Source organism: Scophthalmus maximus, chromosome 21 (genome assembly GCF_022379125.1).
Source record: "Scophthalmus maximus strain ysfricsl-2021 chromosome 21, ASM2237912v1, whole genome shotgun sequence".
In the NCBI taxonomy this organism is placed as follows: domain Eukaryota; kingdom Metazoa; phylum Chordata; class Actinopteri; order Pleuronectiformes; family Scophthalmidae; genus Scophthalmus; species Scophthalmus maximus.
In genome coordinates, this window is record NC_061535.1 from 7,868,745 (window position 1) to 7,895,395 (window position 26,651).

General features: G+C 40.9%; 1 protein-coding gene across 8 annotated transcripts in view; it reads left to right on the plus strand.

Moving 5' to 3' along the window:
• col11a1a (collagen, type XI, alpha 1a) overlaps nucleotides 1-26,651 on the plus strand; it is a 69,982-nt gene that overhangs the window by 30,615 nt on the left and 12,716 nt on the right. For all 8 annotated transcript variants that reach the window (XM_035619546.2, XM_035619548.2, XM_035619545.2 and 5 more), the window contains 28 exons: nucleotides 1,100-1,144; nucleotides 1,235-1,288; nucleotides 1,443-1,487; nucleotides 2,903-2,956; nucleotides 3,048-3,155; nucleotides 5,237-5,290; nucleotides 6,397-6,450; nucleotides 6,758-6,802; nucleotides 6,965-7,018; nucleotides 7,203-7,247; nucleotides 9,474-9,527; nucleotides 10,088-10,141; nucleotides 12,897-12,950; nucleotides 13,303-13,410; nucleotides 15,766-15,855; nucleotides 16,812-16,865; nucleotides 18,948-19,055; nucleotides 19,169-19,276; nucleotides 19,656-19,709; nucleotides 19,921-19,974; nucleotides 20,666-20,773; nucleotides 23,361-23,414; nucleotides 23,497-23,550; nucleotides 23,745-23,798; nucleotides 24,293-24,346; nucleotides 25,381-25,488; nucleotides 25,879-25,932; nucleotides 26,112-26,165. In XM_035619546.2, coding sequence (XP_035475439.1) covers nucleotides 1,100-1,144; nucleotides 1,235-1,288; nucleotides 1,443-1,487; nucleotides 2,903-2,956; nucleotides 3,048-3,155; nucleotides 5,237-5,290; nucleotides 6,397-6,450; nucleotides 6,758-6,802; nucleotides 6,965-7,018; nucleotides 7,203-7,247; nucleotides 9,474-9,527; nucleotides 10,088-10,141; nucleotides 12,897-12,950; nucleotides 13,303-13,410; nucleotides 15,766-15,855; nucleotides 16,812-16,865; nucleotides 18,948-19,055; nucleotides 19,169-19,276; nucleotides 19,656-19,709; nucleotides 19,921-19,974; nucleotides 20,666-20,773; nucleotides 23,361-23,414; nucleotides 23,497-23,550; nucleotides 23,745-23,798; nucleotides 24,293-24,346; nucleotides 25,381-25,488; nucleotides 25,879-25,932; nucleotides 26,112-26,165 — 1,836 coding nt within the window. The remainder of the gene's footprint in view (nucleotides 1-1,099; nucleotides 1,145-1,234; nucleotides 1,289-1,442; nucleotides 1,488-2,902; nucleotides 2,957-3,047; nucleotides 3,156-5,236; nucleotides 5,291-6,396; nucleotides 6,451-6,757; nucleotides 6,803-6,964; nucleotides 7,019-7,202; nucleotides 7,248-9,473; nucleotides 9,528-10,087; nucleotides 10,142-12,896; nucleotides 12,951-13,302; nucleotides 13,411-15,765; nucleotides 15,856-16,811; nucleotides 16,866-18,947; nucleotides 19,056-19,168; nucleotides 19,277-19,655; nucleotides 19,710-19,920; nucleotides 19,975-20,665; nucleotides 20,774-23,360; nucleotides 23,415-23,496; nucleotides 23,551-23,744; nucleotides 23,799-24,292; nucleotides 24,347-25,380; nucleotides 25,489-25,878; nucleotides 25,933-26,111; nucleotides 26,166-26,651) is intronic.

The following is a 26,651-nucleotide window of genomic DNA, read 5'->3' on the forward strand; positions in this document are numbered from 1 at the left end:
CTTATACTTATACATTTACATATACATATACACACGGTATACCACCAAACAGAAAGATTTTACACAATTAATGTGCGTAGGATGCAGGTAGTGTGTGACATTGTTTACTCTACAGGTAGTCCTGCCATTTTAACCCATTCTCAGCATGAAGGCCCCCAGACACCTGAGCTTGTAGATGGTGATTTTTGTGTTGGCAACAAAAAAAATATTCCGTATAATAAAATAAAAGAATCAAGAGTAGCCCCCTGACCCACAAGGAGAACTGTGTCTCAGAGATCTCTTTAAACATTTTTGGGTTTTGTTATTCCCGACCTGTAGCCGCTCTTGTCATTCGTCGCTCTCTGCCTTAAATGTTAGAGGTGTGAAGGTTCAAGAGGCAGGGAGCCCTTAGTTCCCCTCAGGCCCCTCAGACTGGAAGTGCTAAGTGTTTGCAACGAAAGGTTTCAGTATGTGTGTGGGGGGAGTTGTTTCGAACTGATCACCTGGGCCTGACTACCTGCTCCATCACTCACCAGTGGCTACAAAGACTAGTGCCACAGAGAAAGTCCAAATTCCTTTTCTGTTATTTTGCCTTACTGACATACAGTTCACAACATCACATACTCTTAGTTTTCCTCCTAAGGTACTTTAATAGTCACATAACATCCCTTGCGACTTTAATTTGTGCAGTGGAAACACTCACTGACTGGTCTCTCACTCAGAGGACTATGCTTAAACCCTGTGCTGTTGTTGTGAGTCAGACAAAATGCTGACGTTTCTGACCATGTTTGATATATTTGATTTAACACAGTTGAAAGCCAGGTTTGTCCTGTGTAAATGTAAAAATAAAAGAAACAGATTCGTGAGGTGCACTTGCTCCTTGTCTGGTTAGGTTAGGCTCTCCATTTACCCTCATCCTTGGACTTGCACACTGATTTAGCAGCAGAAAACACAGATGCCTCTTCCACCTGCACACACTGCACTTTTTGCAAGGATGCTCCAACATCATCAACTGTTGCATCCAATAGTTGACTCAGATTTGTTCAGACCATCCACTATGTTCTGTATGTTCACTTTGCAAGCTTCTCTTGCAATAACCACCTTTAACCACTTGTTCCAGGGTCATCCTGGTAAGGAGGGGCCACCCGGAGAGAAAGGAACACAGGTAGGTGCATTTAATGTGAAACATGCAGAATAAGCTTTTTACCCAAGTAAATGAAGTGTTTTAAATAATGTATTGGTTTCTTCTCTCCAGGGTCCTTCAGGTCCACAGGGTCCTATTGGTTATCCTGGCCCCCGTGGTGTGAAGGTATGATTTCTGTATGAACATGTTGGCATTTGATTGACAAGCCTGTATTGTTTTTACCAAAGTCCTGCCTTTTATTCTATTACAGTATTGTATGTAGTATTGTACATAACTGTAAAGTATTTCTCTAATGGCTGTAATGTGTCCTGTTCAATAGGGTGCTGATGGTGTCCGTGGTCTCAAGGGGTCAAAGGGAGAGAAGGTACAGGCATCATTTCTTAATTTAGCAACAGTTCAAGCCAGTAAGCAGCCGAAAGAGGTTATGAATCATATGGTGTATGCTAATGTCCTTACACAATAATTAAAGATTTCTGCAGTTTTGTCAACAAGAGTTAGTACTAGTAAATTTTTCTGTCCCATGTTAGTTGAGTTAGCAGAGTATATCAGTCTAAATTCACTGCCTTCATTTCCGTCAAAGACCGTCTTTTTTTTTTTATGCGGTCCAAAAAGGGGCAAAATAAAGTTTGGTCATATTTGCAGTGTATTCATATCTCAGTTGTTCTGTCTGTAACTGTGGCTCTCTACCTGCACTCCCAACTTTGTCTTGAATCTTTTGAGCTGGAGAGAACAGCTGAAAGCACCATGCAGAGGTCAGTCGATAGTAATCTTCAGTGGAGACCCTCAATCAGTTTTAGAAGTTTGTGAGGCTGCAATGGTCAAGACTTCAAAGAACAGTGCAATCCGTCTCAGGTGCTTTTGAAGTGTTTGTGTGTGTCACGATGTAGAATTGAATCTAAGATGCCTTTTAGTATGTGTAACGTTTATTTAAGATCAATACAGTTATGCTGCCGTATAAAATCATAAATCTGATTGAAGGGTGTTGTTCTCGCCGCAGTGACAGGTATTCATATCAGTTTTTCATTGAATTACTTATAGTCAGAGGTTCAAAAGCCGAAACCTTGAGGAGAAAGGGTTTGTTATGAATAAAGGATGTGCTTTACCTCGGGTCTCTCTCTCTCTCTCTCTCTCTCTCTCTCTCTCTCTCTCTCTGTGTGTTTGTATGGTCTTGATGATGCGGGTCGCTGAAAACAGACATGCTCAGTGCTGCATTATGCATCAGATAGGGTTGAAAACATGGACAGGTGACAGAGCAGAAACAGAGTGTCAGAAAAAAGGTTTGCCTGAACTGTACATTGGCAATTGTTTGATTTTTTTTATCAGAGCTAGAGTCTTTGGTTTACTTGCAAATTGTACAACTTGGTGTCCCTGTTTTGAAAGTGTTGTGTAAATAGTTAATCTACTGTGTCTTGGAATTAGATACACTTTTCTCAATTTCATCACATCAATATCACAAGCTAGTTTCTGGTGCTTAATGAAGACTATATAAATACAATACGACCCATGGAACAACAGCTAAACATGAGTTCCTTGCACATGCTGTTTCACTGCCTGACCAGCAGAGAGCAGCATCGGTCCTGGGATCGCAGCGGGATCATGAGCAGGCTGAATTTTTAACAGATACTAAATACAAAGTGTCAGGGGATTTAATACTTTATGTTCCCCCGTGAAATGAAGATGATGAGGAGTAAAAATATAAATGTTTTCAAGATTGCAATATAATACGATACCCAAACAATTACTGGCAAATGCATTAACTTCTCTTTGACTCATTTCTAGGGCGAGGATGGTTTCCCAGGTTTCAAGGGAGACATGGGAATCAAAGGAGACCGGGTGAGGAGCTTGACTAAAATAACATCAACTCGCACATAAATAGGCATGGAAACAATGACGTTAACTCAAAGTTCTTTCTCTGTCACCTCAGGGTGAGCTTGGCATGCTTGGGCCCCGTGGAGAAGATGGTCCTGAGGGTCCTAAAGGTCGATCTGGACCCAATGGAGAACTTGGGCCCATTGGTCCTGCTGGGGAAAAGGTAATCTGTGTGTGTGTGTGTGTGTGTGTGTGTGTGTGTGTGTGTGTGTGTGTTTGTTTTCCTTTTATTAAACTTATACTATATTATAACTAACTATATTTCCCCCAACCCCATGCAAATTAAATAGATAAATGCATTTTTTTTTTTAAATCACAGCAGGTTTTAATCATTCAAAATTAGGAGTTTACATAATATTTCGACTCCAAACACCTGCAAAGTACTTGGCTTTCATTTTTACAGTATAAGTTAGTCTCTCCAAAATTTAACAGGCTGCCAATTCCTTTTTTCCACATCCTGACAGAGAAAATTAATCTTCCAAATCATCTTTTTATGTTTGACTTTTAAAACTTTTTTTTAAAGCTGAGAATATACAGTAAGTGAAGCTTAAGAGGAAGTTCTGCTGTTACCAGCTGGAAATGGAGCCACAGAGAAACTGAACTGGGAAGCCCAGTAACACCATTTTGTATTGGTTAATATAATACCATCTTTCATATGGTGAATATAAAAGACTTCGTTACTGTCCACCCTTTTTTCAACTAGCATATGTATTACATTTTATTAGCATTCATAGATATAGACTTTTGGGTTAGTCAGGTTATCATCTCCTTGACTGTATCTACCAGGGGCTCATAATTTATAGGAACCATTTGAGTCACCTCCAGGCTATTTTTAACTGCAGGGTATGCAAAACATTATTTAATGGTGGTGAAGGGTACAGTAGTGGACTGTAATGTAATCTTTCACCTTTGTTCAAACACATTCATGCTGATTTGGAGTTGTTTATATAATACCATGAGAGTCCGTCCCCCCCAACCATAAAGGATAAGCTATATAGATAACGGAGGGATGGATTCCATCAATCTAATAGTTGAAAGAACAGCACAGAACAGAGAGTTGGCCTAAGGATTAAAGTTATGATTGTGCGTCTCAAAGAACGTGGATGCGCTTCCTTCACGAAGGGTTCCTCATACATGAGCAGAAGTATAAAATTCAGTAGGGAAGCCATGTCCTTTCCTAGACTACAGTCCAGTTATTGCTTTCTGATTCAAAGATGAATTTTGGAATCTGAGCATTTGATACATGAAAAAGTCTTAATGATGATTTATTGATCTCCAATATGTCAGGCCATCTGCAGCTTGTCATGATGCTATCAACTGCCCTGTCTGACTGTCAACCACGTCAACAAGTTAACACGTTTTTATCCATGATTGTTGTAGCGTTAATCTGAGCAAGGTTTATTTTTAAATTATTACTAATGCACATTTGTCCGCCAGCAATTCAACTGGGAATCTCCATATCCTGGAGCTGTGGATAAATAAATCTATATACAACTGTAATTATACAGCTGCCTGATCACTAATCCGACCAACATTCTATAATAGTCTGAGATCCAGGGGAGACTAAATAATAATCAGTATGTGTGCTTGAATAACTTAAAAAAGTTTATGTGGGTGCAGTTCCCTCCTAATTTCAAACACATTAGAACCTTTGCAGGGGGGGTTGCATACTCTCCTTCGTCTTGTACATGAAGGGGGTCTAGGTTAGTAGAATAATCTTTTGTGGGCAGAGAACTGAATTTAAAATAGTCCGAGTAAGAAAAGGAGTAAGAAAAGTGCCGGATTATTATCGTTTGGATGGTAGATGCAAACTAGGTGCTGTTTGAGCGTGGATAATCTGTATGAGCCTGGACAAGGATATATCCTTCAGACTGATCAGCGAATTGTAATAATATTGATTTTTCTTTGGTTACAAGTACAGCCCTAACATAATTATTGTATGGTACAAAAAGGGTTTACAATCTTTCCATTAATGCAGCTCTTAATGTGTCTCTTGTAAGAAATAAGTTTTGGATCTAAATTGTTTAATCCTCTTTTATGTTAGCCCCAATAATTTCCACACTAGTAATGCTTATTTGAGACATATTGGTGTTTTTAAAAGTATTATAGCTAAACTGCTAGGAATGTTTGAAAACCAATATGAGAATCATATATATGTTCTGCTCAGTGTTTTTTTAATATATATATATATATATATATTTTATTATTTTTTCTGTGCTGACATGTGTTGTTTGTGTTTCTCAGGGTAAACTTGGTGTCCCAGGATTGCCAGGTTATCCAGGAAGACAAGGACCGAAGGTAAGTAAATCTGCATCCGTCTGTCAAGGTTAAACATAAAGTTTCCTACTGGACAGTGTAGACTCAGCTGGTGTGATGCTTTTTTTAAGTCAGTGTGCTTAGGACTTGTACGGCGTGACAGTCAAAGGGCTTTAACAAAAAAAGAAACAGTTGTGGAATCATGTGGAAGCATTTCTAATATTATTTTCAAAGGTGTTACCAATGCTGGCATCATTTACAATCATTTCTTCTGTAGAACAATAAATAATGACTTTGTTCATGTCTGATAAGTTTTCTCTACTGGACTGATGGGCCGGTGTTCTTATACTGATGGCATCACTCCAATGTCATACCTGTAACATCCTTAAAAATCTGTATTTCTGTAATGAGCAAAGCGAGAATGTTTGATCATTTGAATTTGGGGGGGGGGGGGGGGGGGGTTCCTATGGTAACTAAAAATGATTCACAATCTCAAAACGTGATCAACAAAACATTGACAGTGAGAGATTGTACTATTTTATAGAAACAAAAGCTTGTCAGACACAAGGTGTTAGACATTAGACAGAACAGTAGATTGTGTTGTGTTACATCTTAAGTCACTGATATGATTCTTACTCAATGTCCCCAATGCTTCATGTGTTGAGATGCTGCACAGTAGGTAAGCTCCTTTTAATTCCAGTTTGACTGAAGAAAAGAATCGTGTCACCTTGTTATCTTGTGTTTACTGGGGTCTTGTGCAACATTTTGTGTTGCCACATAAAATTGTTTAAATTGTCTGAGAAAATGTTCCTGTTTGGCACGCTTGCTAAAAACTGTTGCGTCACTAGAGTACGATAAGTTTGTGTATTTAATATATTTTCATGGGAAGGCAGGAGATGTTATTTTAATGTGAACCTTTACTTCACAGGCAGTAAATTGTGTTATTCGACAGTGTTCAGGTCGCTTTTTAAATCACAAAACTAATGGGAAATTCCTGGAATTTTACGTGGTGTTAGGCGTGAAAGTATGCATCCGACAATAGTGCAGATAGATACAGGATGAACGCTCATTATCATGCAGGCGCTCACCCACCCAGCCTCTCTCTTGATTCTCTCATTTCCCTCCATACCTCCCTCTCTTATTGACAGGGCTCGAGCGGCTTCCCTGGGTTCCCTGGAGCCAACGGAGAGAAAGGAGCCAGGGTACATAAACACACACACACACACACACACACACACACACAAACACACACACCTTTTTGTGTATGGAAGTCACCACACCATCATATTACACCACACAAGAGAATTCATAAAGCACAAAACAAAAGACGTGGACACAATCAGGCCTTCATGAAGCCCCTCTACCCTTGTCCAGGCTTGAACATTTTTTTTTTTTTTTCCAAATGTTTGGAGTCGAATACTCACACGAATACCATCTGTAGAAATTCATTCTACTGAATGACGGACAAGACGAATGTGTGTGAGTGCCTTTTGCTTTTTTTCCCAACAGGGTATTGCAGGCAAAGCTGGTCCTAGGGGGCAAAGAGGTCCAACGGTATAGTAAAGTCATCTTTTCTAATTCATCCACCTGTCTGATGTGCATTGGGACAGTTTTAAGTGTTGACATCATTATATTACACTGTTGTTCCTCGTAGATACAGGGATACTTGTGGGTTTTGAGTTTGACTCTTTGAGGTGTCTCTTCTTTCCGCTGCAGGGTCCTCGCGGTGGACGAGGAGCCAGAGGTCCAACAGGAAAACCAGGCCCCAAGGTGCGAAAACACAACTCTCACGCGCCGATTTCAGGCTTCTCACTGGGTGGCACTGAAATACAGTGTTCAAGATAAAATGACACAAATATTCTGCTGCTCCCATCCAGGCCCTCACCAAATACAGTATGCATAGTGGAAAAATATACCTAAATATCCACTGATGATATGTTGTCGTGTGTTTCAGGGCACATCAGGCAACGACGGTCCTCCAGGCCCGCCCGGTGAGAGAGTAAGTTCATAACGCACACGAGTCTGCGGTGGTTGTAATGCATGTGCATACAAAAAAGGGTCTTAAATCACTTTCTCGCATTAAAGAATAGCTCTTACAGTGTCTCCACCTCCACTATGAAGATGTTAGATGTGAAGTGAATTGATTCTCTTCAATCTAGTAGCCATTAGTCATAAGGATTTTTTTTTATAAGTATGACAAGTATCTTTATAGGTTACCTATAGATGATAAAGAAGAAATTGATTCTTTCTTTTGACTCTTTCCTAGCAAAGCATAATGCGTAGTGTTTTTTGTCCATTTCTTATGAACACTTTATGACCATAAAGTGATTTTGCTCAGATTGTATGTTCACGTTTCTACCTTCCTCTAACCGACGGACAGCAGCAGCATAACTGTTCTTCTCTTTCGCCATTAGTCCTCAGAATTTTAATGAAGTACATTCCTCATTTTCAGTGTTTGAACTGATGATCAAACAAAAGAAAATGGTAAAATTTTTAGGATTATTTCTGCACAGCGTGGTAGCCCTCACTGGCTAACTCAGTGGCGAAATTAACAAACTCTGCAGTTGCTTCACAATAAACGACTTCCAGCAGTGCCACATTATTTAATGCCTGTTCGATCGCCAGTGGTGTTTTAGTGCAATTAGATTTTTTCCCCCCCTCTGGGTAACAAAGAAAATCCAACAAATCCAAAGAAGGCGTGGAACAAAACACTGAGCATGTGTTGAGAGAAGCGGATTCTCTTACATCTCTGACAGAGATTGATGGGGAGTCATCCTCCTCTCAGTCAGAAGAAGCAAAAAACAATAATACAAGGCTGTAATCAAACACCGTAACGGCGCCTCTTGCTTTCTATATGGGCTACAAAGCCAGGTACAGTAACCTCATCATCCTTCCTCATTAGAATTGGCACATGCACTGTTTCCAATGCCAAAGTCCAGTGTGACCCCACCTCTTTCACATTTATCTGCAAAGCACTGCTCGGGTCAGTGTGTGAGTTGATGGTCCTAAATCAATTTCGTTTTGAAAACTTTAATATCAAATGTGAGCAATGAATGTGACTTCAGTCAACCTGATTCTAGTCGTGAATTTAAGTATCTACGGTCAAGTTTTCCCTAGTGTGTGAGTGTGCATGTGGCTAAAATGTCTGCCTCCACCACTGCAGACCAGCCGCAGAGTTCCCTTTTCAGAGCACTCCATAGATATTTTACACGCAATTCTTTTTTTCACTTCTCGAAATCCAATACCAACCCGTATTTTGCCTCAACAATGTACCGTGGCTTTCTAGAAAACACATTTTCACTTCGTCAACATGATTCACTGTAAAAAACTTCAACACACAACTCTGGAATATGAATATCTATCAGTTATGTTTCACGCTGACCTGTTTTGTTCTTCCCATCCCAGATTCTCACCGTCTGATTCTGATATTTTATTGATTATTTGCTGATGTGGGCCCTTTCTTTCCTCTCTTCATTTGTCTCATTTTTCACTTGTGTTCAACATTTCTGCTGCTCTCAACCTAATAGCCATCATATATGTATACAGTATGCAATGACATTAATAAATGACTGGCTCAAAACTCCAATGTCACAACCAGGGAAACAATATGCTAGAATATCATACAGTCATTGTGTTTGGTTTTAATGTTGAGCACAAGGGAAATACATCAAGTAACACGCTAATGGCTGCCTTGTATAATTTTATTACAGTCCTTTTACCCTTTGATAGTGACCTTTGGATATGAAAGGGTCTGACCTTATCTTACCAAGCAGTTTATTAAATTACTATGAATCTTTTTAAGTTGATAAGGCCTGAAATGTTCCCTTTCAAAAAAAATCACCACTCAGGCATTTGATAACTTTGATAAAAAGACAGAGCCATTATGATTCCACACTTCGCTCTGGAGCAGGAAAGTGAATTCAGTCTTTTTTTTTGCATTTTGCATTTTGCCACTGCAGTGTGCTCGTGATGCACACTGCATCTGCTTATGATGACTAAGTGTTATGAGCACAAGCTCTGTGAGCTGGTGAACGGTGCCTCACTCACCCCAATAGATTGGGATCAATTCTGCCGCTTTAAACTACTCAGGATTGAGTCATTATGTCCAGATGATGTCCATCTAGATTTTCTAAACTTGTCGCTGTTATATCTTGTGTTTTTTTTCTTTCACTCAGTGACTTTATTCTTTGCACATCTCTCATAAATCTGTCTATGCTAATTGCAGGGACCTCAAGGACCTCAGGGACCTGTGGGCTTCCCTGGACCAAAGGGCCCCCCTGTAAGTATTTCTCCTCTACCATTATAAGCCTTTGACAGCTCAATGTAAAAACCCCTACAGTAACATTATGCAGCTTGAAGCTCGTTCTGGAGGTGAGGTGTCTACACTCTCACATCCTTTCCACCCCCTATTGTATTAATAGCAAATTAGCCTGATTTGCAAACATTAGAAGTCACAGTTGATTCAAACTGAGGAGTTCATCGGGTGCAGTAATATATAGCAATATCCATAATTCTGTGCAGGGATCATTAATCTAACTGTTATTGAAGCAGAACCCATTTTCTCACTCTCCAATTGAGGCAGGAGACAAGTGGTAATTTCCACCTATCGATCCAGGTTAAGATTCATAGCTGGCTCCAAGTCCGCAGCCAGTGATGTGGTTGGAAAAATAACCGATAGAGCCTGTTATTTTTCCATTAGTGTTCCGGTGGTCTAACTATAATTATATTTGACTGTATTTTGTGCTCAAAGCATTTGCACAAAATGAATCTACTTGCTTGGAAAGTTTTGTTCCAGCAATAGGAAGAGTGTGTTTAAATTTCTACACTTAATTTCAACAGGGGCCACCTGGAAAAGATGGGCTGCCCGGACACCCTGGCCAGCGCGGAGAAACGGTGAGACATGTTTGAGTATCCTGGTTGGCCTCCTCTGCCTCTAACTTCTTACCAAGTCTGGAAACATAAGACCTCACATCGAGCTAGGAACTCAGTATGACTTTATTTTTCACACTTGGACAGATGCAGTTTCTTTCCGCAGCAGGTGCAAATGTAGGAGTGTAAAACCTCCTTTATAAATGTTATCTTCCTTCATCCAGAAATGTCAGAAAAAATGGATCTTTGATAGTGAAATGTGTGAAATTCCAACATGAATTTCCAGGACGATATGAAAAAAAAAAATTTAAAGTTGCTCAGTTTAATCACACGGGATCTTTAGTACTGCAAGATTCTTTTTTTGTGCTAAAGGCTGGTAGTCTGTATACCTGCTCTAATTTCAGTAAAATGAGTCAAGTAGCCCTTATTAGCCCTCATTCTCAAAATTTCTGATTCCAGATGAAATCTAAGCGCTGTGCTGACCATACACACTCACACAGACCAACCACTTGCTATATCTATTGCTCTTATATTCAGGAGATTTAGTAATACGACATGTAAATGGAATGCCAAAGGGGCAGAAATGTCTCCTAAAGCATATGTCTAAAGACACAGCCCTTGTGAACAGCCCTTGTCTGAGACAATCTGTTTGTCTCTACACACACACACACACACACACACACACACACACAGACACACACTGTGTTCTGTCTGGGTAAAGCCAGATGGCTTAGACTGATCTCAGAGAGCTGGACAACAGGAAGCTGGGAAAGTGTCAGTCCCCAATGGAGTTTCTGTCTTACTGTTAATTTGGGATGTTTGCAAATATCAAATGACAGGATACTGAACCAATCTAACTTATATTTCTGGCAAGAGGATGGAGCAATGGACAATGTCTATTTTTCCAAGAGGCAGTTATGAGCTTAATGACAAACGGCAGTGCTAAATCTGCCACGATGATGCATAGATGCCCTAGTCAAAAGACACAAAATTCATCATCAACAAAAGAAAAAAACAAAGCAGAGTTTGATTTGATCACACCTAGTTGCAATCCCCTGCTCTCAAATTCGATTCCGCCGTGCTTGGTATGCATCGATGCACCTTGGTTTGATGAGGCTCAGAGGGAAATAAATTCTACTAAAAGCTTGACAGATCATCGCCTCTATCATTAAAGCTTCCCTTACCGCCTGCCTCTTTCCTATAGATAACGTAATACACCACACACGAGTGCTTCTCTGCCTTTGCTGCTGTACAAGTAACAACAAAAGAGTCTTCATTAAGGTGTTTATGGCTGTAGATTGATGGTCTGATGAGCAGGCTTCACAAGCATGAAATATGAGAATTGATCACAGCAATAAAGATGCACAAAGGCGCCCAGCCCCAGCAACACACGTTGCATTCAAGGAGGTGCAAATAAAGATTTGAGAGTCTGAGTCGGGGTCGATGCTGTAACAGAACGGATGCAGGGTTGCATCAGCGTAAATCACACCATGTATCAATAAGCCCGGTGTAATAACTCAGTCGGGATCAGCTTGGGTTTGAAAACTTTGATTTGTTGTAGAATAACAAGTTATTACAGTAATTAAATGAATTAGAAAAGCAGAATGGTTACGTGTGGAATTTGATGACTGACAGATTAAAAAGATCAGTAGGAAACCAAAATGAACTAGGAAACTGTCTGTCATACTGTCTGTAAACATTAACCAGTTGCATGTCTGGAAATACACCAGCGTTTAGCAACACGCGACAGATATGTCTCTATTACGTTATGGAAACTATGTTAAAGATGCCAGTCAGTGCAACTGTCTTTCACCTGTAGACTCTTGCCGCGTTAAATCTCTTAACTTCTCAGCACCATGCTGGGCAAATATTTGGACTGTAGATACTGTAGAGTTCTTGGAAGAAGACTCAAACCAATGCAAATTGGATTGATTCTCTCAGGGAAGACAGAAGCTCATCTGATTTGTGCTGCAGTATTAAGTCAATAGATGTGAAATTGTATCTTTATTGGCTTGTCCTGTTTAAATCTGCTTAAACATATCCATAGGAAATACTGCAATGAATTTAAACTTATAGCATAAGTTTACAATTAACTTATTGGTCCGCGTTCCCCTTCGAAAAAACACTGTGCTAACTCTTGAAGGATGATTCCTGTTTTGTGTATATTATTATTAGCATTATTATTACACTGTGCTTACATAGCCGTGCCAGCAGGGTATTGTTTTCGCTCCTGTCCTTGTGTGCGTTGTGTTGTTTGCCTATGAAGCCACGTCCACAGTCCCAATGAAAATGACGTAATGCTTAATTCAAAAATGTATTTTCGAGGTTATTTCTGCATCCTACAGTATATGATTATAGACTTGATCTAAAGCTCATAAAGATTGAACCACAGTGTTGTCCCTGGTCAGGGACAGTAGGCTAGATGATGGTGTGTCGCCTGATTGCCTGGTTTGACTCCACTTGTGGACCTTTTGTCTCATCTCTGTATTTCCTGTTTTTCAGCAGTCACTGAATCTAACCTTAATATCTTAATGATTGCAGTACATTATTAAAATCTGCCTGTAGCTAAACAGCTTACCAATCAAGAACTTTTCCTAGATTTGTGTATGTAACCTGAAAAAGTCTCTTGATCCCACATCGGGGAAGTACACACAACGTAGGTCCTTGTTTATCAGCTGAAAGAAACTGAAGAGAACTCAGCATTGTGTCTTTGATTTGGGTTTTAATAGGTAAGCTGTGTGTTTCTGTTCTTGTTGTTAAACAATGTCATCTTTTTCAGGGTTTCCAAGGCAAAACTGGTCCACCAGGCCCAGGAGGTGTTGTCGGACCCCAGGTAATGTAATGTATTATTAAAGGAAATATTTTAATAGGAAATAATAAATCTTTAAATGAGACATTTGATCATTGTAATTGTGCTCAATAAATGCAATGCAGCAGTAGTTATTTATTTATATCTGACAGACTTTTGGAATTTAAAAAAAAAAATAGTAAAAAAAACAAACTATTAATGTATGTTCAAGTGAAACAAGCAATGTGTCAGTCAAATTCTGTTCTGATCAGAACATCTCTCATTTTGTAAATATATTAGGCTCATTGGTCCAGAGAGAAGATGTGATGTGTGGACCATATTATATTATTGCTGTATTGAACTTTGAATAACATGAAACTGTGTGATGACTTATCAGGGACCCACTGGAGAGACCGGTCCTGTTGGTGAGAGAGGCCACCCTGGACCCCCAGGTCCACCCGGAGAACAGGGTCTTCCAGGTGCTGCTGGCAAGGAGGGAGCAAAGGTAGAAAAAACAAGAAAGGAGCAGTTTTATTTCTGAGCACTTAAAACCGATGTCATACATTAAATGTATGAAGCTAATACTTAGCTGAATAAAAGTATTCAATGTGAAATAAATGCTTATTTTCTTATAGTACAACAACATAACGAAAATGCACTTTTGCTCCCATTTTCTCCTCCACAGACTAACAGATATACATATTAATTTGTTCCAAAAGAGTGAACTCTGATTTTTTCATGGGCTATAATAAATGTGTGTTAGTTCCACAGAAGAGTGGGAGCCAGGGAGGTTGATATAGAGATCAACAGAATATAGGTGGGCTAAAAATGTAACTTATGCAGTTGCAATAATCGTACATGATTTGATTTTGCCGACTGAGCCTGCTGCATTCACAAGCAGTTATATTTCTAGGGGGCATGCAAAGCTCAATAGGCTACAGGATTGCTTAAATAAAACTGGGAGAAAGCAGGTATAAATCTAGTGCAATAAATTAACCCATAAAAACACCACCCCTCTTTGAGCTGCACAAGGCTCTGGCAAGCGACTGCGGAAGATACAGTAGCTTAGATTTGGGGAGCATCTGGCCACATCCCCTCCCTAGCCCTCCCTGCCCGCCAATTGTGTGCCCATTAGGAGCAGACAGCAGCCATTTTGTAGAAGTATGGGCTGCTCCAAACCACCACCCTGAGTCCCAGGAGCACTCGGCATGCCCAGCTCCCCATCCCCTCCCTCAAACGCTCATTTTCTTCCCGTCTTCCCCAAGCAGACAGTTTAATCAAGTCCATCGGCTAACTCTAAACCCTCCGCCACTCACAGCCCCACTTCCCTCCGTGCTCTGCTCTGGCCTGTGCATCAGTATGCCAGGGACACTTTTTGGTGGTCTTGGCAGCAGAGCCCCAATCCTCTTATACCTCTCAAGCCAACTCTTCTGTGCCTCCCCGTTTGCAGATAAAGTGCCAATAGAACAGAAAAGAGAAAGAAGCCAGAAGTAACTTTTTCTGAAGTCAAATGTCCTGGTTTTAGAACTGTGGTGTAGAAAATAAACCAGGAAATAAATGAAGTTACCCCGCTGCAAAGTTTTGACATCGTTCCTTTATTTTAATATGATACAAAGGAACATTTAGAGTTAGTCCAGTGTTTGAGTTGAGGGACGATGGGAGAGAGTGCAGCTGCAGAAACTGACATTTCATTTATTATTTTCTGTTATAAGGAGTCACCCCCGATCTATGAACAATTGAGCTTTAAGCAGCACTTCGTTCTTTTTTTTTCTTTTTTTAATTTTGAACAAAAAAATGTATAAAAATGAAAAAAGACCATCATCTGTGGCTGATTATGTGAATGCAACAACGCACTGGTTTTGATTATAGTTGACTCTCATGTATTGACTGTGCTAATGATTCTACAGAGAACATACATGCTTCAAACTAATTGCAGCTAATGGCCCATTAAGATGCATGTCAGCTACAAAACAACATCTGTTGCTGGTGTGATGGCACAAAGCCATTAGAATATATAATATTTGCTTGTCATATGCTTTTCAATCTCTATCGATTTTTTTTTTTTTTAATGTAGAGCCCTCTCTTGTTCAGCTGCAAGTTGTGTAGTGTCGTACTTAATGTTAATACATAAATACTGGAAAATGTGCTCACGTTCACATTTCACCAGGGAGCTCAGAGAAGGCAGACATTTCTTGAGTTGAGTGTAGTGCAGTACAAGATTTAACTGTCATGTGCATTGCCTCTCCAAACCCATATCGACACCATGTCAAGACGAAAACAACACTTCACAATCAATAACCTCACATTAAAATTGAGTATGTAGATAACTCAATTTTGAATAACTCAAACAAGAGAGTAGTCTAAAGCAGTAAAGTTCCATTGTCTGAATTTGATGTTGCAAAGACTGAATTTGTAAATTTCTTTTCCTACAAGTCCACTCACACAGTGTTAGCAGAGAATAATTTTATAGAACATAATTCTATGCGCCTCAAACAGTGATGTGCTGAAGACGGAGCAACAGCTGAAGTTCAAATAGCGTTTCACAAGATTTAGGTATTTAAGAGACCATTTTCTCATCATCTGCTCATTTTGCATTGTTTGGTCTACAACATATCTGATTAGACTTGATCGGTTCTTGGACTTTTTCCAGACTTGAATTTTATAGTGAAAATTTTGTGAGATGCATGAAAGACATGTTCCCAGTTGCGCCACAACAAACATCTTTTCATTCACTGTAATTGGAATCACCATGGAGAAAAAACATGGTCAGAGAAAACCCATTTAGTTATAATTATAATGATGTTGTATTGATGAACCACACTTTGAACCAAGCTTACTCCACGTGTGACTGTGTGTATAGGGAGACCCTGGACCACAGGGATCCTCTGGTAAAGACGGTCCCCCTGGCCTTCGAGGCTTCCCTGGAGAGAGAGGTCTACCTGGTGCCACGGTAAGAGCTCACCTCCACCTCCACCTCCACCTCTTCATCTTTACATGTGTGCGCTAATACAAAGTGACAAAAAGTTGCTACGTAACATATGAGCCTACAGCTATCTAGAACCATTCACTTCATTAGAGACACCGGCCTTGGAATTCATTTCTAGCAATCAATCCGGTGCAGAAGAAATATGAAGCGACATCTTACAAATGAACTGGCGTGCCTCTGCATAGCTCCACCACCATTTACACCACTGTTTTCACCGCAGCGATGTATCATGGGGCCTTTGTTATGCAAGTAGGCAGTAGTAGTAGTGGAGTTTAACTCAAGGACTTGGAACTGTTTTTCCTTTTTCACTGCAATTGTTTGTGGGGGGCAGCAATGTTATTTGTTTTTCCTCTGTATGCATTATTTACTTTATCAATTATTAAGTGGGACACATTGGGCAATTGGAGTGTTGCGGCTGAACTGCAGGGACAGGTAGTGATGTGCTGCCTGAATCCTCAAGGTCATTCCGACTCTGCAGGCTAGCAGTACCACTGATTGTTTCCGACCATTGTAATTTTCTCCAGCACACAGAAACAGCCAGCAGAGACTCATTACCCACACTGCCCTGCGCTCTTTTGTGGCCCACAGGGGAGACGCAAACATAAAAAACGCACATGCATGGAGCACACTACACATACCTGCCTGAAAATCACAAGTTAGTATGTACACCACAAGATGAATGCATACCCACACACACACACACACACAATCACATATTTATCATGTATGCATCCATATACTGTAGGTGCAATAAAATCCCGCCACTCTTGCGCTAAAATATCCACAAGAGCGCATGTAGGAAGGGGAGGACATGTTTTAAACGTGCCACGAGTTACTGAATTACGACATTTAGACTCATATGTTAAGCTGCAGCTTTGTCAAGAAAGTCCTCATGTGTTTTTGTCCCTTCTTTTCTACAGGGCCCAGCAGGTCTGAAGGGAGGAGAGGGGCCCCAGGGTCCATCCGGTCCTGTTGTAAGTACACTGTTACCTGAAATCAAAGTGCCTTCGGGAAATATACATCCTCGATGTATTGAATTATTTCATGATATTTTATGATATTTATTCTATTGATTATTGTGGAGGTTGTTCTGTAAATTTCATTTTTTAGTGACCCCTGCATATGGCCTTAGCATTTGGACAGTAAAAAACTTTGGAAAACAACTTCACCTTAAGTATTTATTTCAGTATGTGATCCAAAAAAGAAAAAACTGCTCGGTCATCTTTATGTTTGCACGGAGCCTTCTGTCTGTTTTAGGCAACACCCCAAATAGACAGTTACTGTTATTTATTCGTTTTAACCTTTATTGCCTGAGGGAAAGTTGGATGCTCGTTTTCCGCTGGGCAGTGTTGCCAACTCATGAATTTACACTCACACATTCTTCAGATGTTCAGTGTGTACACCACTGCAGCAGCTAGTTTAGCTGTCTTGCTTTAGGACATCACAACTGTAGCTATATAGGAAGGAGAATCTGAGTTGTTTTCTTCCAACCACGGTAGGAATCAGATCTGATGAAGGAGAGGAGCTGAAGTTCAGTCAGAGATGATGAAAACAGACATGAGTAAATCAAACACAGTACAGTAATTGAATTGCACCAAGTTAACTAAGTATTTATGTAAAACTCATTTAGTCATTTTGGTCACGTCATCTGTGGTCAATTAATGAATTCCTATGCATCATTTCATTTAATCTTGTCCCGCTGTACACAGCAACTTTGAAGCGATCATGTGGTAGAAAAGCTGGGTATCAGCACCAGCACTGTTTGCTCTTTTGCCGCCTGGCACACAGACCCAGACACCCACACACACACCGTAAGGTGAGTCATAGTGTCTAGTCATACCTGGCGTTGCTCCAACACATCCCTCATCAGTCGTGGAGGTTGCATCCTGGTGCTTTAACACCTCAGATTGTCACAGCCAGGTTCGCCATGAAACCCTCTGTGCAGTTAACATGATCATCCCACCTCAATATCTCAGACTGTTTCCGTCACATGTTATTTCTTACAGCAATCCTATCTAATCCATTCTTGACATGTTTGAGCTTTTTCCACGTTTCACTCACATATGTCGTCTGTGAGCTGGTGAAGTGATAAAACTTCACAATATCAGCTGCTAAAAATAAATATTAACATCGGACATTTTTCTGGAAGAACGTGTTAAATTGTCGATTAGCCAGAGGTGTTTATAATACAGTGAACATACAAGAAAATTAAATGCATGTGAAGGTTATTAGTTGTATTAAAACATTGTGGAGTAGATTTAGTTTCTGTTTCCCCAGGAGTTAATTCTAACCAGTGTGGAAAAGCCTCCAACATTTACCAGGGGACACTTAAACTTGCACACTGTTAAGGATAGTTTTGTGATTCATGTCTTGAATAGTAGAAGATATAGCACGACCTCTGCATCAGAAATTCATTAATAAACAAACAAACAAAAAAACGGTCTACCTATGTACGTTGGTTCTGCACTTACAGTTGGGTCGTGTTTTTGGGGGGACTTAAAGTTAGTGTGCATGCAGGTAAACTGGGAGTTGACTGAGTGCAAGAGATGTGGAAAATGCTGAGTGTCAGTCTCCATGATGTTTATGGATTTAGGTGAAGACTGAGTTTCTGTATTGGGGTACTGATACACAGCAGCAGCCTCTCTCTTTAAGGAATGCATTTTCCAGCAGCAGCGGGAGTGAGTTTCTTAGAGCTCGGAGAGAAACCAAGACGTCAGCTCCCAGACAGAAGATAACGCCGTCTGCTTTCAAGGAGCAGTGCTGCTTTGTTAGAACTTAAAAGCCATCTGTTACTGTGTGTGGCCCCTGCTGCTTTTTAATTATTCCTCTGGAAATGGTTCGTCTTTGTAGGCGTGTGGATCCATTAGTGGTTGAACTCGGCTGGGTCTTGCTTTGTAGATGTCTGATGGTTGTTGCTCAGCATACAGGGATTATATTTACAGACGGCCTAATAAAACTATAAAATACGTGTCATCTCCACAATAAACAGGATCTGCCTTCTGCCTTTAAAGGATAATACTTATTACTCACCATGTCTCTCTCCCCATCGCACACAGGGTTCTCCTGGTGAGAGAGGTGCTGCTGGTCCAGCTGGTCCAATTGGTTTGTCTGGTAGACCTGGCCCTCAGGGTCCCCCAGGTCCTGCTGGTGAGAAGGGAGCACCTGTAAGTATTTTTTTTGTCCCTACACAGGTTTCTTTTTTTCCTTCTTTTGACCTTCACGTCTGCTGTTTTTGTTATCAAAATATGATTTCAACAGATGTTGTTGTTACTTTTAGGGCGAGAAAGGGCCTCAAGGTCCGGCTGGCCGTGATGGTGTCCAGGGTCCTGTTGGTCTGCCTGGGCCTGCTGGACCCCAGGGTCCACCCGGAGAGGATGGTGACAAGGTCGGTCAACTACACCAAAGATAAATAAATAGAAATAAGGTGAAGGTACAAACTGCAGGTCAGGTTTGGAGTCAGGGTCCTGTCACCTGGTGGTTTGGCTCCTCCCAAGGGTCTGGAGCCTGACCACTGAAGGGGCAGCCCTGTATGAAGGTCCTGGAAAAAACCCAAAACAAACGTTCACCTCCTCAACAGATGAAGCACTAAAACCTCAAATCGAATAATAGCTGGTTGTTTTAAAATGAGAGTTTTCAATAATTTGTACACACGTTGTTGACATTTAGAGATGAAGCTAGGCTGATCTGAAATGTTTGACTTTGTGTGTGTGTGTGTGTGTGTGTGTGTGTGTGTGTGTGTGTGTGCCTGTTTGCCTCTTTCCCAGGGAGAGGTTGGAGAGCCCGGTCAGAAAGGAAGCAAAGCTGACAAAGGAGAACAGGTGCGTTATTGGAAGCAGTGTCCATTCATTCCTTTGTTGCACTTACATTCAAACCCTTTATTGGCAGTAATTAAAGAGTTGATGATGTTACATAATTACTTTCTAAACTCTGTGTTTTGCTGACACATCCCAAAGCGATAGATGAGTGCTCAGACAATTGTGTGACCATTCTGGGATGTTGTGGTAGCAACTTTCTCTTGCTTGTGTTCAGGGTCCTCCTGGCCCAGCTGGTCTCCAAGGTCCCATAGGAGCCCCAGGACCCGCTGTAAGTACTTCACAACTGTCCTGTCCTGCATAATGAAACTGCTATAAAGGACCATGCGCATGTGATGTCTATAGCAAGACAATCCAGATAGAAAGACAAACAGGTCAATTCGGAGGCTGACATACGAGCCTATAGCATTTCTGAATAGATTAGATCAGATCAGATTAGCCTTTCTTGTCTCCCTTAGGAGAAATTTGTCTTGGGCAATCAAGAGAGCACAGCATCGCATCAGCACAAACTACAGTAAACAGCAACTACAGTCAATACAGTATTGCACTACAACCCATATTGAACGTCTCTCAATACAAACAAGTTATATTGCAAAGTCCCTAGGGCACCAGTAGTTTTGCAATAGTACATGTTACATATTGCACAGTACCCACGCCAAAATACACCCCCTGCACACACAACAGTTACATATTTAATAGGAGACATTGCAAATAAACGAGTTATACCTAATTTTCTATGAGTCAGAGGATTTTCCTAACAAACTGTTGCACTACTTGTTTTGTATCAGTAACCATACATACATACATACTGTATGTGCACCTGTGCAACATTGATTTTGCTCACAATGAGTTTATGGTGAGAATAAATCCCAAAAATATCCAGTAAACACGCATTCAGTGAAAATGTTAAAATGGAGAGTCAAGGTCACAGTGTGTGAAAATGTGTGTATGTTGTTCCTCAGGGAGCTGATGGAGAGCCTGGTCCCAGAGGTCAGCAGGGTATGTTTGGACAGAAGGGAGATGAAGGTTCCAGAGGTTTCCCTGGACCCCCTGGTCCCATCGGTCTGCAGGTAAGTGTCGCTCACATGTCTGCAGGCGTACAAACACATGCAAGGTCCAGTCATTTGTGCAGTAGTGCTACATAGTGTCATAAATTCAGGAGAGTCAAAGCTCCTGGAGTTTCCTCAGACTTGTTCCCAATGTACTTCTATGGAACTGTAACTGGACGGGTTCACTGGTAGCATGTTCTCCTCCGTGGTCTTGTAAAAGTCACGGGGGATGAGAAACCCATCACAATATCCACTTTCCTATGTGCCACGAGCATGGCTTCATGTAGCTTATAATAAAAAGTAATCTCCCGTGGTAGCAAAGGGAGCTGGTGAGATTGACTCTTCAGATGAGGAATACAGTAGCACACAGCAGATACATGAATCCAGGTTTTTTTTTCCTGCGTAATATTGTCATTCATAATCTGTTCTGTCCCGCTGCCACTTATCTGGTTTGTACAGTACTGTGGGCTGCATATGACGAGGGTCATTAGGTCATATCTGGTGACTCTATTAACATTGTCTAATATAGTTTTTCAGACATGAGAGAGCTGCTAACCGCTTTCCAATACAGAAGTGGACTATAAAATTACAAATGCAAAGAATTTATCCTTTTATTATTTACTCTTAGCCTCAGAAGTCTCAGACCACTTATTGTGCCTTTTTGTCCTCCAATATCAATTTTTTACGCCACAGTCTATTTTAACTACACTGTTATTTACTTACTTTTCATAGTCATATATTCACTCATTCTGCCCGTACCAGAAGCAGTATTGTATAGAGATGAAAAACACTGAAACATTCATCCCCCACCTTGCTACAGTGCAAACAAAGGCAGACGCACAAACTCGCACTTACGCAGTTGCCTTTGCAGGATGCGCTGCTTTTATAGGATCTGTGGTGTGTATTGTATGTTGGCCTAGTTTTGACCTGCAGTAATGACATCTCTCATCTCCTTTCACTGGCATCATCCTTCCTCCATCACCTCCTGTGTTAAGGGTCTTTCACATTGAAATGTCTCACACACACCAACGAGTCTTCGTCAGTGTGTATGCTTCTTTAGAAAAAGGCTCATCCTTACTGCCATGTTTTTCTTTTTGATTCATGTGTGTGACTCTACCAGTCCAAAAACATGGTTTAATCCAGGCACAGCAACTTGACACAAAAATGTGGGCATCAACTAATCTACACTATAACTATGCTTATTGATGTTTTGGTGTACTGTATCAACAATCCAACGAGATAGGACCTCCCCCTCAGTTCTAGCCTATTTATTAGTAACCATCTGATTATTAGTAATCAGTTTAGAGGTTGAGGTCCTTGTTGTGATGAAATTACATATACCACTGCTCATCATTCCAAGTTGCTATCCTTTCTCTGCAGGATTTTATTCAATGGTCTTTTAATTGGAAGTAATACACTTCCCATTGCTATTCCATTAATTGCTCCTTGACTGACCTGCTCTGATCGTGGGTTCCTCATCGAACACATTTACCGTGATGCATAATTAGTAGCTCAGTTAACGATCTCTGACTGGAGGCGACCTTTACACAGATGAGATTTCTCAACAAGGAATCAGCATGAAGCTTCACACTCTTTTTTGCAACAACATAAAATACTTGCAAAACACGAGGACGACCTCGCGTGCCCTTTAGATGTAATGTGAAGAGCAGAATTTTTTCTCTCTCTCTCCGAGTTGTGAGTATTTGAGGTTGGTGTCAGTGCATGTAGGGGAATTCATTGATTTTGATCTCCTCCCTCATAACCTTACACTTTATACAGATAACAAACTGCGACCGAATCTAGAACAGTCTCACACAGAGGGCAGAGCACGGCGCTGCGATTTAATCACTGCAATTACTGGTAGAAATGTAAGGGATCAAACGCACGTATGAGGCCTTGACCGCGCTGCTCATCCGACATGCGTCGCTGAGCAGGATCTGCAGAATGTCTGCACCTCGGAGTGAAGATGAACAAGTCACTGACTGCAAAGAGGAGAGCAAACAGATAGGGAGCATTGTGTTACGTGTTTTGCGAAGCTGGATACAGAATTGCAGAATTAAATAACCTCATCTTCATTTTTTTTTGTATTTAAGCAGACGATTAAACCCCTGTTGTGCTCACCCCAGTGTGGAGATATGTGATACATGTACATCACTGACTTCCCCATGTAAAGCTCAGACGAATGAAACATTTTAATGCAGTACTCAAAGGATTTAAATTCTGTCTCGTGTCATCACCAAGATGCACTGCTTTTGATACTACTAGTGTTGTGTTCTGTTGACTTTGCTCAGCACAGGCTCCCTGAATATTTAACTGAACGGATAATAGGACAAAACTGCTGTTAAAACATAGATACATGTCATTTATGCATATTCTGGCCCACAGATAACCAAATTTTAATATTTCAGTGCATCACTGCAATGTATTCCAGCTATCAAATCCAATCTCCAATTAAATCTCAAGCAGCAACAGCTGCTGTGAATGCACTTAACAGCACAAACAAATTTAGATCTTTAAGAACGCCATTGCTTATTCATGCAACAGCAGCACCGTGTGCTTGTAACATGATTACTTTATTTTCTGATGACTGTTTATTCGTTTTTCTCAGGGGCTTCCCGGACCCCCTGGTGAGAAGGGAGAGAACGGTGATGTTGGCCCCATGGTAAGAAACACATCTGCTTCTTGTACATTCTCTTATAATAGTGTACTGCACTTTAACAACACTGTTTATTTCTGTTCCTCAGGGCCCTCCTGGTCCCCCTGGCCCCAGAGGTCCTCAGGGTCCCAGTGGAGCTGATGTACGTATGGCCAATTGATAACAATGTGTATGCACCAATTATACAACCAGGATCTGTTCCATGCTGGACTCTGACGTATCGATAACCACATGTTGAACAGCTTCACCTCACCTATCTTATATTGAAACAACTAGATATCACCATGCATACTCACCCAGATGATGACTAATCTCTTTCATTGTTTCCTGCTGCAGGGTCCACAAGGTCCTCCAGGTGGTGTGGGTCCCATGGGATCTGTGGGTGAGAAGGTAAGCATCATTGCACCACAGGGTGTTCTGCCTGTCTAACATTGTGATGTTGGGCTTCGGGACACAGAATACTGCTGACCAACCCCGTCCAGCCCGCTCCCTCTGTTACCACCTGCAGTCTGCTCTTTTCATCTGCACAGGCTTTTTGTCTGAGTTAGTGCATTGACACTATTAGTGTCTGTTTTACACTTCCAACAAGATGAGTCCATTTACTGCCATTTGGCAGACGACTGGACTATGAATACTTAATGCTGTTCACAATGACTGTGAAATATGAAACATGAAGAGCTACCAACACTTTAAGAGACCACTTGGAGTTACAGTAACTTTTAACAGCCTTGTAATCAACTACAGTAACAAACTCAGCTATTTGTGGCTTCTGTATGAACAATTTTGTAGTAGGTGTGACTTTATTTGCTTCGCCCGACTTTGGAAGCGCTCTGTGTGGGGGTGATGGTTTATCTGTCCAGACACTGACATTTGTCTTACCACAGGGTGAGCAAGGTGAGGCTGGAAACCCCGGACCATCTGGAGAGCCTGGAACTGGGGTAAGTAAGATGTGTTTGTGTTTCTAATGTGAAAAGCTAAATATGTGTGTGGCAGGAATGTTTAATATTTGTTTGTCTTGTCTTCAAACGTAATTTCACTTCGCTTTAATGTACCGCACCACTAAGGTTGGCAGAATTAATAGGTAACAGGAGCAGCAACATCAGGTAAACCCCAGAAAAACAGATGCTTAATGGATAGGTTAAGGCAAATATAGAACACAATCCAATTTAACCAGACGATGACACTGTGTATTCATCACAGTGAAAGTAATAGCTCCTCACATTGAGGCTTGTAGTTCATCTTAGCTTGGTTCATCCGCGTTGCACCCAATGTCCACAAAGTCTGCCAAATTGAGTCTCTTCCCAGACTCTTAAGACATAATTATTAGGGGGACATGACTGGTGCTTGTGTCCTAACGAACAATGATTGCAGACACCATGAAACAAGTTGTCATGAACACATCTGACATCCGCTTAGCTGAGCACACTTTAACTTTTTTTCGATAGATTCAGTGAGGCAGTAGTAAAGGACTTTCCAAGTTTTGTAATTTCTCTAGAATACTGAATGTCAGAGAGAATTATAGATTGATTAATTAAAAAATGATCAATTTATAATATCCACATGCTCGAATATGTTATTTCCAAAGAGAGATGTATGGCAATTTGATTAGCTTTATATATTTAAAAAAAACTTTTGGAGAACATCCATCACTGATGGCTCTATTAGCCCTGCTGCCTCATTTATCAACATTGAGATATGACAGTAGATTGTTGAGAAGAGCCTGATTACAGTCGTTCATAATGCCCCCTGCTAGTTCCCCATCAAACTGTTGGTGTCATCGACATATCTAAAGACAAACAAACACATAACATTACACCCAATACGTACGCATTATATGACTGAACACTATATGGATGTGGATGATGAAAAGAGCTTCGGTGTGTCTTGGTTGTGTTGATCATGTGACTCTTAAAAGAAAACGTACCTCTGTGGTACTGATAATGAATATGTCCCACCACCCCCTACATTACAGGGACCCAAAGGTGAGAGAGGAGAGAAAGGAGAGGCTGGCCCGCCAGGAGCTGCAGGACCTGCTGGTGCCAAAGGACCCCCCGGAGACGATGGTCCAAAGGGCAACCCTGTAAGTCGACCAAAGCTGCAAAGGGAGTTTTCCGGCATTCACTCACAGAGGCTAAAATATGTCTGCTTTAAAAGTACACCCCCCACACCCCCTGAAGGCAGACAGTTTTATCCTAGAACATATTTGAAGGCTAAAAAGCCTTTTTATCGCAGGAGATTATATTTTATGCCTGCATGGTAATGGAATGCAGTGAAGCATTTTCTCATGGATTTGCAACATCATCATTAAGTCCATCAAATTGCCTTCAGTGGCTGTTACCAGGTACACCAGGACTAAATCACTGTCTAAATTACTAACCATGCCCTTAATGCCTGAACGCAGGGAGATTATTTCGGCGGTGCCTCACGATTCCTTTGCCACACTCATGCATATCATTTCATTCTCTTAAAGGGACCAGTTGGATTCCCTGGAGACCCTGGCCCTCCTGGAGAGCCAGGTGTTGCTGTAAGTATGAAATCTTGAAGCAATGATTACCATATAAAAGACCTAACCAGTAAATTATGTAGCTCTTTGTGTTGTGAATTATGTTTTAACCATGAATTGAGCAGTTAAGTAGTTATAGTACAGAATATATATTTTTCCAGCGTCAGACATAATCTAACCTGCGGATCTGTCTGTTCCAGGGCACTGATGGGGAAGCAGGCGAGAAGGGAGAGGATGGGGAGAGCGGTCAGCCGGTAAGTTGCTGTCATTTTTTGTCATTTGGACCAAACAAATGACTGCATTATATATAATATACTGTCTACGGTTCACTTGAGGGAAGCTTTACAAACACATAATGTAATCTTATTTTCTTAAGAATCAGCTACTGTACATTGTCTCTGTTAATGAACAACTATGAATATCACTTGTTTTTGTAATCCACCACAAGTTTGCCTGCAGTAAAAGCTGTAATTATATTCAGTGGGTAAATAATTTACACTGCAGCATTTTAATGTAAGATATTTACCTCATACTCTTGGGTGTAGGGTAAATGGACTTTTACTATCTGCTTTGCAGATTCATAAAGTATGATTAGAAATAATAGCCAAACAGAAATGGTGCTGACCCCGTGTAAAGTGCAACGAATCGCAACTCGTGGACCTCTGGATGATTAGCAACTGCTGTTGCAAAAGCTAATGGGGATTCGAACAAGATTTATGAATTTAGATGAGCCAAAGAAA